The 16,992-nt window shown below is 39.6% G+C and overlaps 1 protein-coding gene across 1 annotated transcript in view; it reads right to left on the reverse strand.

The window, feature by feature from the left end:
* Positions 1–3,753, reverse strand: part of LOC124261784 (C-type lectin domain family 4 member D-like) — a 70,590-nt gene extending 66,837 nt beyond the window's left edge. Inside the window, exon 1 of the mRNA XM_046696135.1 lies at positions 3,507–3,753. Coding sequence (XP_046552091.1) covers positions 3,507–3,726 — 220 coding nt within the window. The 5' untranslated portion in view covers positions 3,727–3,753. The remainder of the gene's footprint in view (positions 1–3,506) is intronic.
* Positions 3,754–16,992: the final 13,239 nt, after the last annotated feature.

The following is a 16,992-nucleotide window of genomic DNA, read 5'->3' on the forward strand; positions in this document are numbered from 1 at the left end:
AACTAGAATATCACAGATATGTATGTAAAACTAGTAATTAAATCTAAAACGTTATAACTATAGGGGACAACAATACAGTTTTAAAAATGGACTATAAATCGCCAATAACTGAAGGTAGATCACCAGACCAGGGACCATGGGGACTTACATTACTTTTGCTACCTGCATGGACCCTAGTTGGATCATGAGTCCAGAACGTCCACGGGTCGATATCGCAGCTTCTCTTCCTTTTGAATAAACCAACGTTGACGACATCCGAGCACAACTTCGTCGTCAAAATGCGACATATATCATTGTGGTGGGTGGGCAACAATAACCCATTGATATTGTTTCGTATCCATTGCAAAATCTACAATAAGTTTGGTGTTTGTATGTCCGTATGTTTTATGGTTCTCACGAGTATGTATATTGTCTACTTACGACTCAATTGTTGAAGCATTCATTGCTCAGGTATATCTTTATAAGCTGCATCCAACATTTAAGTCAGGCTGCTTTTATAATGCATGAGATATATTTTTGTTGCCACACACTCGGATACTGTTCGTCAAAAAAGTAATTCACAAAGGCATTTGCTATGTGTCAATGAATTTACCTTGTCGAAACTGATCCGAGTCTGTCTCAAACTAAGGACCGCCTCCGTGTTGTAGTGGTGAGAGCGTCTGCCCCGAGAGCGGAAGGTCGCAAGTTCGATACCCGACTGCGTCATACCAAAAGATGTTAAAATATGGTACTTATTTTCCCCTGCCTGGCATTCGGCATTAATGGGTACAACAAGGACTGGTCGGCTCGGATTCAGTCTAATGTGTCTGAGTGGGGTATTCATGCTTCACTGCGGCATGGTATCTCAGTGGGCTAGCACTATCAAACCGGCTTAAGTCTGGGCTAGTACAAGCAACCGTACATACACACGCATGCACGTCGTCATATGAGCGAAATATTCTCAAGCATGACGTAGAACCCAATTTCAACTCTACTCACCTCATTATATTCTGGATTTTTAAAAAGAAATAACTTTGATTCATAAATTGTGATGTACATAGAAATGGTTTTTTAAAAATATTTTGGTAGGATATAATTATACACAGAGACTGATTCTGGCTGTGCCATCGATGACGATTGAAGAACTGTAAAATTACTGTCCCCGTCACAGGGTACATAAGATCGCCCGAGGAGCTGTCGTTAAAATGCTACCACCCGAGACAAGGACCGCTACATCTGTGTTGCTCACGTGTGCCAGTCATGAGGACTGCAGAAAACAAACCTGATTTGGGGAGAACTTCCCACCCAACTGTCAGGAATCGATTGTGTGAAGTGGGGATTCGACCGTGAAGGCCAGTTTTCGCCCCTGATTTGAGAGACTTCCATCGCAAAGTCGTTTGAAGTGGTGTCGTAGTGTCCGGAACTGGAACCCTAGAAACTGCAGTGGAGTCTGGTTCAGTGATACATCACGATTTCGTCTTCACTGGCGAGGTGGACGACAGCATGTTTACGCTTTGCCCCTAATTGCATTCGACAGGTCGACAGATTGAGTGTCAACGTGAGGGGCGCAATATCCAGTACACTAAAGATCTGACTTAGTGGTGGGTCAGGGGAATTTGACACGTCACATGCTTCCGATTATGCACCGGCAGAGGGAGCATGACAACACTACTTCACATAAAGCACGCGTCACGTCTGCTGTCGAACTCAATCGATGCGTACATCGAAGTCAAAACACTCCTCAGACACTTCCAGAACTGGCCATCGCATTGTAGGAAGAATTCCGCAACAGCGACTTCGGACTGACTAAGACACCATCTTCTGGATTCCAATAAACAACCACAACAATAAGGACTGCTGTTGTGTTGATGAACTCTTTGTCTAGAGACGTGTAAACTTTCACCTTTTGAACATTGAAATTACATGAAATAATTCCTCTTAAACTGATGAAAAAAAATATTCTAAAAATGACTTGTCTGTTCCGTTTGAAGAGTGTATAGTTTTTTTCCAGCAAACCAAAACAAATGAATTGTGAAATAAAGTTTTGCTCGCCAGGGGGTCAAAATGTTTTCCCCATTGTGGACTGACATGTATTAAAACGAAAATCCTGGGTTTTGAGCAGAAGTACTATTCTCGCCCAAGGACAACATTTCTGTCTCTTGAGCGAGATATTTTAATAACGCATAATACATTTTGTGTCATGATACTTGTAAACATACTTTCATTCATTTACAACCTCCAAACATGAATTGTTTTGCACACGTAAACATGGGCGAGGTAGTTATAAAACTAAGTTTTCGAACAATTGTTTTCATCCTTCGCATATATTCATGGATATTCTGGACTTTTGGGTTTCAAGAATTAAATTGTGACGTGTTATTCATTTTAATGATGAATGAAGTGACAGAAAAAACACTGCCTCTGACCCTAATTAAAATAATCAGACTGGGCAGAACCCACGTGTATTTGAAATCATGGATATGAATTGAGGAAAATGGCCTCGCAATCCACAATCATGTAAATGTATAACGTGTATAAAATGTTGTAATGTCTGCGGAAACAATGCCTATAGATAGAACTTTCTATACATGAGATAGATTTGTTTCAAGATACAAGAAAAACACTTGCATCCAAATTGGTCCTTATCACCCTATACTGGTCAGCAGCATGCCAGTCCTCGAAGTGGCATTAAACCATTCTGGTTCTTTGTAGCGCTCACTGATATTGGTTCCAATGCGGACGTTATTAGCGATACCCAGCACCCACCACGAGGAGACTGCTCTTCAATACCTTTTACGACCATCAATGGGTGCTGTGGACACATTCTGCATCGGTCCACACGAGGGAAGAGCTATTAGCGTTACCAACCACGAATGACTCCTCTTAAATAACGGGGCGGTGGGGTAGCCTAATGGTTAAAGCGTTGGCTCGTCACGCCGAAGACCCAGGTTCGAATCCCCACATGGGCACATTGTGTGAAGCCTATTTCTGGTGTCCCCCGCCGTGATGTTGCTGGAATATTGCTAAAAAGCGGGGTAAAACCAAACTCACTCAGTCAGTCAGTCGTCACGCCAAAGACCCGGGTTCGAATCCCCACATGAGCACATTGTGTGAAGCCTATTTCTGGTGTCCCCCGCCGTGATATTGCTTGAATATTACTGAAAGCGGCGTCAAAACTAAACTCACTCACTCTTTAATAATACTGACATGGGCATTGTTATGGCATTGAACCAAGATGATTCTTTGATATCACTGATATTGGTTCAAATCTGGGCCTAGATTTTCGAAGCTCTCGTAGCGCAAAGATAGTCGTAAGTTAATGTTAATCCATGTAACTTACGAGTATCTAAGCGCTAAGAGAGCTTCGAAAATCACGGCCAGGACGTTAGCGACTGTTATATAGCCTCCGATTACGGCACACAATGATAAACTGAGTGACATGCATACAATGTGTCGAAAGAATTATCACAGTAAATGGGCACATGGCCGGTTTAAGATTTCGGAACATCGTCACACAATATACTTACGTTTGTCAGTTTGGAAGAGCTGATACCCAGGGGCAGCAATCGTCTTCGTAGTGACACCTCTGAAACGTTCGCGGAGAGTGACACAGGTTGGCCCGCCGGAGAAGAATTGAAAACTTGTGCAGTACGTCTCTTCCGAACATGCACGAATACAGTCGATCATGCTCCTAACTGTGAAGGTGTGTATTTCTGACTCTACAATCTTCCTATTGTCATACTCCATAAGGCGTCGCGCATTCAGAAAGGTGTAGGTCTCAGCGGCTGTTATAGAAGAAAACACAGTGAGACCAATGAAGTAGATACACCTGAATAGCAGACAGAAGACAGATAGCATCTTCATGTTGCGACTCGGCATTCTTTGGTAATACAGATTCAGCTGACAGTGAACTCTTTCAGGGGAACAGGCCTTCAACGGGATGAGAACCAGCCAGACTATAGAATGTATGAATATCCAAAGTTACACTATTCCTGTATGTGACTGATGTTGTGATCCGTATCCCTTGTATGGAGGTTTTTAAACTCAAAACGAAAGAATTGATCTGGTGGTATATTCGCAAAAAGAGTTTGTTCAGCTAGCACTGCACAACACCACCCAACTGTCATCATTTATGCAAAGAAAACAGACTGAATCAATATCTGCATTCGTAGTATGTTCAAGGATGTCTAAACAAACAATAGAGGCACATTGGTGTGTTTTTGAGTATGTATATATACTCAGCAGCAAAACAAACGTCAGTACGAATTCAAAATTAGATAGGCACTGCAATCAAATCATTACCGAAATGCACATAACAAGCGGATCTAAAACATTTTTTGTGTACAACATCTTGACACATCAATGAATAACTCAGCACAATTCCAAGACATTACGTGAACGCTTGCAGTCCAATCAGACTCTTGACTTCAGTATCTAGTGTGACCACCACGAGCGGCAATAACTGCAGCACATCGTCTATGCATGAAGTGCACCAATCGATTGATGACGGCCATTGGCACCTTGTACCACACTATGAGAGAGGCATGGCGCAATAAATCGGCTGTGCCTTGGTATGACATTATTCAGTCTCCTCTGAATTTCATCCCAAAGATGTTCAACTTGGTTTAAATCAGGACTAAGGGCTGGTTCCTGCATAATGTTGACACTGTTCTGCTGTAGGAAGTCCCGTGTAGCTCTGACAGTATGGGCCCGCGCGTTATCATGCTTGAAAATGTTGTTCAAGCTTATTTAATGGCAGTTAACATATTTTTGTTACTAAAACAAGTTGTTTTTGTTTTCTCTTTACTTCTAGAGTGACGGCATGTTATTGGGAATGTTTACATATTACCCAGAATTCGAAATGGCCGCCATTGTAGTTTAACTTCATATACTTAGTGGAGGACTAAATTTGTACTGATATGAAATCCAAACAGCTCATTTGGTGTCTAATGTTTAATACAGTACAGGAATAGAGCAACATTTCAATGATATTGTCAATCAAATCTTCACACTCCTAAAATATTTGATGAAATAACATTATCCAGAAGTGTTTGGAAACTATGTTTCATGGCCGATAACTCCGTCTAAGCTTTGGTTGAAGGTATTCAAATTGTTCTATCAGATTACTCTTAATCACATTTGATACATCCAAAAGCTTGCAATTAACCCCCCTTTTCACTTTCTTTCATTTCATATGTTACTTCATGTCAGAATCGGACCTGTAAAGATCCGGGTTAGAATTGATCTTCAATAACCCATGCTTGTCATAAGAGGCGACTAAAGGGATCTGGTTGTCAGGCTCGCTGACTGGGTTGACACATGTCATCGTATCCCAATTGCGCAGATTGATGTTCATGTTGTTGATCCTGGATTGTCTGGTTCAGACTCGATTATTTACAGACCGCCGCCATATAGCTGGAATATTGCTGAGTGCGTAAAACCAAACTCACTCACTCACCCCTGTCAGAATCGGAGTCATGTACTGGCAACAACTCAAAGGTGTTCGGGCAAAAATCATTAGCCATACAAATAGACATGCCTCTGTACACACTATATCATTCTTTCTGCTGGCATGCTGACTTTTTGCATTTACACGATTACAGTTCAACCAATCCACGGGGAGCAGGATCTCTCGACATCAGAATAGGGATAAGCTGACCATCACAAATGCTCCAAGCATGGTCAACTGGTGCTGTCAACGTGCCTGGAATTATTAAACGACTTTAAAAGGTGAATTTTCGCTCTCTTGGCTGATCCATGATTTTTGCGTTGAATTGCGGAGGAAGCTGTTTTGGGTGAGTCGTGGCGTATAACTTTTGAAATAATGATCCGATTGTGACAATTTATAGCTCATTTTGTAGGGACATTATCTAGCTTTTGATCCGTAGGCCTCGCCTCGGCAGGGCCTCGAAAATATTTTACATGGTGAAATCTAACTTTGATGGAGGAGGGGGTGGTTTCGTCGTTACATCCCTTTCCTTTTATATAGTACTAGGGTAGGATATATATATGGTATAATATGGATAATATATGGTAGGATATATATATATATATATATTTGTGAGTTTCACGTCATGGCAACGCCGTGAGTGCGTAACTTCTTTGAGTGGCATTTTAGACGTTGGGAAGTACAATACAGAACAAACTTTATGGATAACATATATATGGTATATATGGATAACATATGGTAGGATATATAAATATATATATATATATTTGTGAGTTTCACGTCATGGCAACGCCGCGTCACAACATTTGTATACAGTTGCATTGTGACGTCATGACAAATTGACGTCATAACATAATCCGTTTAACTGTAATCACTTCTCCCTGAAGATAATAGTGAAACATGTTGGAGAAGATCCGTGTCGTGTGCCTATTTCAAAAACTTCTTCTTATATATGTACTACTGTACGCTCGGTATTCTCATCACTTTCTTTATATATATATATATATATCCTTCTAACTCTGTTTCTAAGCGCGACACGTCCCTGTGGACAAGACATTATAATCACCATATATATACATATATATATATATATGTCTTTCTAACTCTGTTTCTAAGCGCGACACGCCCCTGTGGACAAGACATTATAATCACCACTGCAGCCTGTAACTTCAGATGAGCATTTTCTAATTATAGTCACACAGTCTGAGATACGAGAAACACGCGAATATGCACGAGATTGCAAATCGTATGGTAAAGCAATAAGCACTTACAGCCACGCTGTCTAAAGTACAAATTGCCATGGCGCCGGTCTAGACAGATTAATACTCATTGACTCAAATCACATGTTTCACAGCCGCTTCTGTCTAAACCGCTTGACTATTCTATATAATGTGCAGCAGGCACCGATACATTGAGTACAGTAACTTCTTTGAGTGGCATTTTAGACGTTGGGAAGTACAAAATAGAACAAACTTTATGGATAACAACTTCTTTTTTTGAGTGCGACGTGGCATTTTAGACGTTGGGAAGTACAAAATAGAACAAACTTTATGGATAACAACTTCTTTTTTTGACTGCGACGTTTCGATACAGATTCTTGTACCGTTGTCAAGCATAATGGAACATGAAGAAGGGGGAAGTATATATATATTGGATGTAAAATGTAACAAAGAAAACAACTCTTCCACGTCTGTCCTTTGTCTACTCTCTGGCTTCATCAGCTTTCTGCCTAGCCAACATTTAAATGGGTGTTATAGTGACCTGCAAAACGTTGCTTGACACATGAGACAGTTAAGTATAATAGACTAGGAGACGTTGCCTCAACCTGAACTCCTCAGATACGTAATTGATTAAGTCGGGATACAAAGCGCAGACATAAACAGACATTTGTTTGATTTCGTTTTCTCCGGACTGAAGGTGTGCCCGGATTTTAATCATTTTTTTATCATTGTAGTGACTCATGGCCTCAGTCACTGATTTGTTGATTGTGTAATTGTTTAAGACCTCACTTATTAGCACGTGCTATTATTCCAGTTGTATAACAGAAATGCCTCTCAAAGAAATGTATAACAGCAGTCTGGACCAGACAATGCAGTGATGGATCCGGTGCGAATGAATCAATTTAGGGAATTGAAATACGAGCGGTATAAACAAGGGCCCCGTTCCTCAAAGCGATCGTAGCGCTACGACAGTCGTAAGTCTATGTTAAAGTGTGGGAGTTACGATCACCTTAGCGCTACGATCGCTTTGAGGAACGGGGCCCTGGTCGTGGGGCCTGACGCCTCGATTCTGCCAGTCGTCTCCTACGCCAGGTACGATTTGCTGAAGACCGATACTAACCCGGATCTTCAAGAGTCATCGTGAAGTTTCGCTCATGATATGTCACGGTTATGTACACACAACATATACAGTGGTGTGAGACAACCAGCAAACTGGGATATTGAAATGATAACTTTCGATTTTTATTGCAACTGAATATCGGATTGGAGTCCGAAATAATCCTGACGCTACAGTGAGTGAGCGAGTTATTGTTTACATCGGCATCGGCAATATTACAGCCATATAGCGATGGACACAAGGTAATCAATTTAAATATCTGTCGACAAAGGACAGTAAACCCAATAGTACTGTCACAGATATATATTTAAAACTAGTAATTAAATCTAAACCCTTTAATTATAGAGGACGATACAATATAGAAACAGGCTATATATCGCCAACAACTGAAGGTAGATCACCATACCAGGGACTATGGGGACTTACAGTGCCTTTGCTACCTGCGTGACTCTAGTTGGATTTACACCATCCCTTCAGCCGCTGGCGATTGTAGACAATATTTAGCCAAACTTTAAGAGAACAAAAATACTACGGTTTAAAAATATGGTAGGTTTAAATGTAGCTTTGAAAGTTTTGGGATTTACGTATCCTCTCAGGAAGACAATAATTGTACGATAATTTAATCCCCTTCGAGGATACAACCGCTAACAATTGCAGTTCCCAATTTATACTACCATCTTTAAAATACCATTTATTTATTGCAGAAGCCTGGTAGTGATAGACCACGCCCAAAAATTGCTAAACTGGTGCTCACCGACTACAAGGTAGGATTGTAGGAAATATTTAGCCAAACTTTAAAAGAACAAAAAAATACTACATTTTAAAAATCTGGTATCCTGACCTTACAGAGGTGGCAGTGGCTTGACCAGAATGCGTTCTGCACAACACCTTTTGGACCTGGAGAACATACAGGGGATGGTAGTGGCGTCTTTTTTTTCAAATCCCTGAAGTAGTAGTGGAATTATCAAACATGTTCAAGTGTTGGAACATTACATTTGAGAAATTCCACTGAACCGAATATCACGACTTTTAATGATCTTATCTACATTTGTTTAAGACGCCCCTAACCTGTGAGTTGTACGGTGATCTACCTTCATCTGGTGGCAATCTATAGCCTGTTTTTTACCTTGTATTGTCATCTATAGTTAAACTGTTTTAGATTTAATTACTAGTTTTAAATTCGAATTTGTGATAATCTAGTTTTTTTAATGTCCTTCGTTGACAGGTTTTAACCATTTACCATTAATAGCTATGTATAAAATTAATTGTTCTCGTCACGATATGGTTGAAATATTGCTGATATGACGATACATTTTAATTCACTCACTCACTACTAGTTTTAAGTATATATCTGTGATAGTCTAGTTGGCTCTACTGCCCTTCGTCGATAGCTATTTAAATTGATTACCTTGTTTTCAACGCTATATGGCTGTAAAATTGCCAAGGCGATGTAAAATTTTAATTCACTCATCTCACAGATGAGTTAACCCTGTCTCCCTCGATCCATTTTAGTGAGTATTTTTTTCTTCGTTTGTTTCTGTTTGATCATCAGACTATTGTTCGTAGCTTCATTTTGACTTTCTTCTGACATAGTGCTACCTTGTACTGACTTGATGTCCTAATGAATTATAAACTTCTTTCACTTATTCCCAGTTAGCTTTTTATATTCAACTTTTGAATCCAAACGTCACACAAATAAATGAATATCGCCAGAACTATAGGAAATATGGACTGTGGGAAATGTGATGCTAATGGTTCTGACGAAAGATTAAGTTTGCTAAAAAAATATATCGATTTGTGAATTCACCAAAATATAACCAATAAAACAACAGCCCTGTGATCAACGGAGGCATAACTTGCCACACCTACTGACACCAACTTTACCTTCAGGCTTCAATTAGTGTGGTAATAACACTGTTGTGTCTAATGCGACTGCACTGTACTCATATGCTTAGTGTTAAATGATGTATGTGATCCATTGGAAACATGACTTCAAGCTTAACGCCATCCTTTGTCCAAAACATACAATTATCATATCCACTCAGCCGTATAAACCTTAAAAGCGCCCGTAACATATTTGTAATGCTGAAAGGGAAATAAGAACGCATGATTAAAAAAATGAGTTGAATGTAGTGCATGCGATGAAGTAGATATCATCAGGGAAAACAAAGTACCGGCTTATTGCTTGTACTTCTCGAAATGATAAAGTTCAAGTAATGTATCCGACTCAAATAATATGTTTGGTATATTGTAAGTTGTTCACTGGTCTCGAGGGGGGCATGGGCTGATGTCCTCTCGATGTTTGTTTTCGTTGTTTGAACATAAAGAAATATCGAGGGCACATCAACCTATGGGCCCGAGGGACCAGTGAACAACGTATAAATTTATCTTACCAAACACCTGAATGGTAATTTTGAACTGTTTGAAGCACGGTTATCGGATCATAGTATGAAGTAGCAGACAACAAGAGAAGAAAAACAATTAAGAGTTATCTCCCTACCATCGATTTGCATTCGCAAAACATCGGTAATTTCCGTACATCATACGTGATTCAATGTTATTCGAGCTAAAGAATACCACTACGAAGTACCAAATGAGTTCGGCATTCCGAACGGGGTACATAGAAAATGTTACTCGCTTGTAAGTGGGGTACATTGAAAATGATAGAAGAACGCTCAGCCAATCAGAAACGGCATTTATGTGTGAGGCAAAATAATAACAGTGATTACATTAAGCTAACTTTTTTGGTTAAAAAAAATAAATTGATTGATCGTCGAATAAGATCCAGAAGAACAGCAATGGCGTGAACTCATCATACTTGATATGCAATTTATGTGTCGACATTGAAAATGGAACCATTAACCTTCGGCTCCTTTGTTCACCGAACCACACAGGTATTCTGACCAAAGATTCAGTATATGCAGTGATACTGCAGTACATTAGGGAGATGTCTCTTGACGTTAAGAGTGGTGTAGTAGCCAAGTGGGTGCAATGTGTGTTGTCCATTTCTAGTGTCCCAACCCTGCTATTGTTGGAACAGTACCTGATGTGGCGTGACGTTTTGTTTTTCTACTGGCCCAAATGATATCGTAATTTGTTGGTTACCAAGTCATGTAGGAATTTCTGGGAAGACGGTGGCTGATGCTGCAACAAAGCCGCAGCAAGTCTGTGATACCACTTCTCATTCCCTACATTATTGAATGTTATATTAGAGATCTTATGCGAAAGAAGTGGCTCACTACAAGAAACTAAGCTAACTATCGGTTAGACCTATTTGAGTTGACAGTAAGGTAAGGAATCGTCCCTAGTATGATGATCTACCTTTAGTTGTTGTTGATCTATAGCCCATCTTTATATTGTATTGTTGCATGCATAATTATTGTTTTTTGGTAAATTGATAGTTTAATGTCTTTATCTGTGATATCTGTTATAGTGTCTAATTCTATTTTCATATATTCAACTCTCATAGTCACGATATGGCTGAAATAATGCCGATGTGACTTTACATTAAAAACTGAAATAATTACTTTTCTTGATACTACTCCATTTAATGGTGAATCTGAGAATTCTGAGATCCCTCCTTTATGTCTACAGGAACGGAACGGAAGTGTGATCGATCAAAAAGCTTTTAGTGATGACATTGAGCCAACTACAACCCGTGAAGCTGAAGTAGAAATAAATTTCCCGTGAAGAAGAAAAAATATTGACAAGCGCTTTGGTCACACTTAGTGATGTATATCGGAGTGAATGTGTTACGTTTTAAGTCACATTGTGACTAAGACAGATAACAAGTTAACCTTTGATAATATTTTAGTATCTAATATCTGTCGACAAAAGAGAGTAACATAAGTAAAATATCAGAATTTGACATATTAAAACCAGCTTTTAACCTAAAATGGGGCGGTTAAGGCCAGGATTTTGTCAAAATTGTGCACTTTGGGTTAAAAGCACCAAATTTGGCACACTGATACATTGAACAATTCTAAACATTTCTGGATATGGATCCACCTCAGTAGTGCCCCCTGGTGGCCGAAAATCCAAGATGGCCGCCAGTTTGACTGAAATCTCTAACTATGTCAGCCCATGCTCAACATATCATAATTATCTTGTCATATTCAGTATTTTATTAAGGAATTGTCTTCATAGTGTTGTATGTAATTTACATCTAGCATGTAGCGCCCCCTGGTGATGATAAAATTCCAAGATGGCCGCCAAATTTAGATTTCTATAGAATGTTTCAAATGTTTGTACACAATGTCAGTATTATTTGTTCAGATCAGTTTAATTTAGGATTTAAAAAATTCCTTGTTACTGAATGTTCTAGCTATTAATACCAAAATGATTTTCCTTGTACATTTAAAGTATTACTTTTTGTTATTTATAAAATAATTAACACATGATTAACATGATGAATACAGTATTGATCAACGATATTATGTTCCACAATGTTTATTGTTTTATAGCTATGGATTTTAAAATATATTCTGTTAATACACATATGTGTATGGCCTTTTTAAATGAGATCAGCACTTTTGCAAGTAGTATTGGAATTTTCTCCTTTGAACAATCTAAGATGGCTGCTTGTAGCAGTCGATGCATTTTGGAGAGCATTCTTGTGATGGATATTTCATTAATGAGGCACCCAAAGGTTGAATGGGAGGGAACATCAAACAAAGTTCAACTGATGGAAGAAATAGGAAGATCATTGTCAAGCTGCCGTTCGTCTATACCAGTGTACCCCATTATGTTTTACCAAGACGGATCATTATGTGCCGCCTTTGAAATGACCTTTTACTCAAGATGAACATTGTGTTAACACAATGCTTGATTATGAGAACTAGGTAATAATGATGTTTTTCTCTCATGGGCAGCATACAATGCACTAACAGACCCTCCAACAACAATTGCGCTTATGCCACTGTTTTTAGAATGTGCACACTCTGTTGCTACGATACAACATTCAATGAATGTGGCAAAGAAAGCTGTTGAGCAGTTACACCCAGGTCATCTACCTGTATGCAAATGCTAAAACAATCCAGTGGAATTTTCCGGAATCATATGATGATGCCAGTTTCCTTATATCAGGTTTGGTGGATTGGGTATTGAAATAGCTGCGTTCAGGATCCTCGGATTTGACGGACAACTGCAATTTGCGTAGCTGGGTTTGCTGATTCCTTCATCAAGTGTACCCACCTTGCTAGAACAAGACATGTCCATCAGATCACATCCGCTACACTCTTCCTACTACAACAGGCATATGCTCACTATCAGGAAACAGAACCAAACAAAGAAGACCTTTTTACTTTTAGAAGTTGGTGTGATGCAAAGTCAGCTTCTCAATCCTAGTTTCAGTATTGGTCCTTTGTTCCTGAACTTGAACTTTGCACATTGTGCCTGGTGGGTGCAATTCGAAAAGCAGATCCCCCAAAGTATGTAGCATCACTTGTCAGAGTAATACCATGGGTCTTTATGTTAGATCATGTCATCTATGCACGTTCGCTTTCAGTTCACATCAGAAACATGTCTTCCTTATCAGTGGAACACTCAGCACTGTACCACACATTTTGTTCTGGTGGATTTGTAGAACATAAAACTAAACGACCATTCCCTGCCATGGTACTAGATCAGGCTCATGAAGAAATCAATGCTCTTGTGAAAGGAGATGGAGGGGCAGTTGGACTGACAGAAAACCCATCAGGATGGGTGGTTGCAGGACCAGAAGCGTCTAGAATGATTCAAGAATTCAATTCAATATGAGAGTTTTGTAAAAGAAAGGTTCATTGACAGATCAAAACCAATAAAGGAACCAATAAGAAAGAGCAAGCTGCCACTGTTTTTAAGACTGAAGACTCTTCGTCTTCCTATCTCATTGTGCATCACTTGAGGGTGACTGTGCACTCTGTTTACCAGGTTGTACATATCATGTCTACCAAGAGAAGGGGACTTTCTTCGAGCATGAAAATCAACCATGGCCTCCTTTATTGTCCAAGATGGGAGGAATTAGATCTCGTACAGACCTTCTTGAACAACTTGAACATATACAGGCGGAGCCACCAGATGCTACTCCAGAAGTTTCTGCAGTGATACTTGATGGCCCCATGATTGTGCAGATGCTTCATCCCAGAACATCCATAATGTTTCAAGTCGATATCCAGAATGTATTTCTGCCATACATGTTCCAGTATCTTGAACACCAGGACAGACTGGATATTCTTTGGGACACCTAAACGCACAGCCTTAAAGCATTCACCATAGAAAAAGGTGGCAAGGGTCTAAGAAGAATAGTCAAAGCATCATCACTTGTGCGAAGTAACTGAGAAAGCTTCTTCTCAGTTAATGAGAACAAAGATGAGCTTTTGCACTGCATGCTGAACAGGTTTCTTCAACATAATTTGAAGGAAAACAAATTTACAGCACCCTTGAGACAAGAGTTGTAACCTCTCCTGAAACAGCTGACAGAAGAGTCCATGAAGAAGCCCACACTCGTCTTGTATTGCAATATCTGCTGCTTCACGTGGTGCGCTAAAACGGTGCTGATTAGTACTGCTTACACAGACGTTGTTGTCATAACGATAACAAACATTCAACAGATACCTTCAGAGTATGGATATCATTTGGCCTAGGCAAGCACAAAGGATATATAGCTGCACATTAAATTGGAACTACCCTCTTTCCATCAAAATAAAAGGCATTGTCAGTATTGCATGCCTTCACCAATTGCGTAACTTCATTTTGGCGGGATCGTGAAGAAAACTGCTTGGGATACTTGGAAGCTATATCCTGAAGTCACTAAGCATTCCTGCCACTAGCAGATGCCCCAGCAGATACCTGTATTGTATTGTATCTGACAACGCAATGCAATTCCTTGAGCTGTTTGTCATTCTTTTATATGACAGAACTAGTGTGACTTGGAACGTCAGTCAGACAAAAGCCAGACAGACACAGGCAACCCTAAAACAACACACATTACAGGAAGGTGAGGTGCATCTCTGCCACGTCCTGCAGACTGGGGTTGGAAGTTGGCATGTGATAAAACATGGATACCATAGTGGACAACGCTAGGTCAGGCACAGGAACAGTGTTATGAACTGACATACTGCACCTGTACAAAGTCTTGCACAGGCCTTTGTAAATGTTACAAAGCTGGTCCAAAGTGCACTGCTTTGTGCAGTTGTGAAGGAAAGTGTTTCCAGTGAGTGAGTTTAGTTTTACGCCGCACTCAGCAATATTCCAGCTTTATGGCGGCGGTTTGTAAATAATCAAGTCTGGACCAGACAATCCAGTGATCAACAGCGTGAGCATCGGTGATGTATTATATTCTTCTGATGAAATTTACGCAATCACAGAGAAATAGTTTCTTTTCTTAAAATCTGGAAAGTACGTTTTAAATAACCACCTTACTTTGTTTAAGATATGGCCAGGAATATCAGTACAATACATCTTTCTACAGTTTCAATATTCATGATCAGTCACTGGAAACAGACCCATGAAGGTCCGAGTTAGAATTGATCTTCAGTAACCCATGCTTGTCGTAAGAGGCAACTAACGGGATCGGTTTGTCAGGCTCGCTGACATGGTTGACAAATGTCATCGGTTCCCAATTGCGCAGATCGATGCCCATGCTGTTGATCACTGGATTGTCTGGTCCAGACTCGATTATTTACAGACCGCCGCCATATAGCTGGAATATTGCGTGTGGCGTAGAACTAAACTCACTCACTCACTAATAATACAACAGAATCGTTTACTTGCAAATAAGTACTGAAAGGCGTCTGCATTAAATTGTTCTCTGAAACTTTGCATTTGTAAAATACTAACCGGAATAGTTCTTACATTATAAAGCATAATACCAACAGATCATACACAAGAGTGCACAAATATATACATTCATTTGTTGCTATTTAAAATGTCTTTTTCACAATATTAAATATATCTAAATATCATCAACTTATCCAAAACCAAAAGGTAATAACTTACAAATAACAGCAGTATAACAAGGCAATTTCTGAATATTTTGGCGGCCATCTTGGATTTTCATCACCACCAGGTGGCGCTGTGTAATAAATTGGGAATATGTACCTCACTGTTCCAATTAATCCTCTATGAAATACGAAATTTGACAAGATAATTATGATATATTGAACATCGATTGCATTTTAGTCGAAATGGCGGCCATCTTGGATTTTCTGCCACCAGGGGGCACTGTTGAGGTGGATCCATATCCAGAAATGTTCGGAATGGTTCAATATATAAGTTTGTGCTTTTAACCCAAAGTGCAAGTTTGGTGCAGATTGGAGGTTTAACCAATAGATAAACGCAATGAAAAGTGCTAGACTTGGCTTTTTTTTGATCCTTCTGATTGTGGTCTGTACTTACTGCTGTGTAACCAAATATTCAAATGAACATATTGACTCAGTGTTATTACTTTTCTGCAAAGGTCTCCGGAAGATGCGGAGGCATGTTACGGCGTGTGGAATATGTTTGCCCACATGTGTATCACAGCGGTGCAGTAGTCACAAAACTAAGGCCAAAAGTATGGTCAGGGTGTAAACACTTGAGAAGACACACAACAGAAGTTGTAAAAGTAATTACAAGAAATGCACCAACTGTTCAGGAGACAGGTCTTCTTTCTCGAAAGAGTGTCCGATTTTTAAGCAGCTGATGGAAAGGAAGAAGGTCAAATTCACTCAAAATATTAGTTTTGCCGAAGCCAAACAGATTGTTCAAAGAATTAACAGAAATATAAACACGTCTACCACTAGAGTACCTACGTTTTCGACACGATATGACTGAGATATTGCCAATGTGACGTAAACTATTATCTCAGTCACTCACTAAAGTACCTAAATCATCTTCAATCTGTCAAACAAACTTGACGTTGGTGAAAATCGATTCTCTGAAGATTTTTTTTTACTTACAGTATCCACCCAAACTGCATAACCACTTCCTGGCATGTCCCAAAACCAATCAGTTAGCTTCTAATCATGATACATCATCTCAGTCAGCCAGAAGGTCTCAATCATTATCTACCACCCCCAAAAGATATGTTATTCCATTAATTTTGTACAGTGGAATTACAGAGGACTAAGGCATAATTACAATGATTTACAATTATTAGTCCGTGATTGTACGCCATCAACATTCTGTCTGCAGGAGACATATTGAAAAGAAACAGATGCTTTTTTCAACAGATGCATAATTATTTCTCACCTCCGGGTGATACAGCC

This window comes from Haliotis rubra, unplaced genomic scaffold (assembly GCF_003918875.1).
Source record: "Haliotis rubra isolate DU_JTF1 unplaced genomic scaffold, ASM391887v1 Scf809, whole genome shotgun sequence".
Classification (NCBI taxonomy): Eukaryota; Metazoa; Mollusca; class Gastropoda; order Lepetellida; family Haliotidae; genus Haliotis; species Haliotis rubra.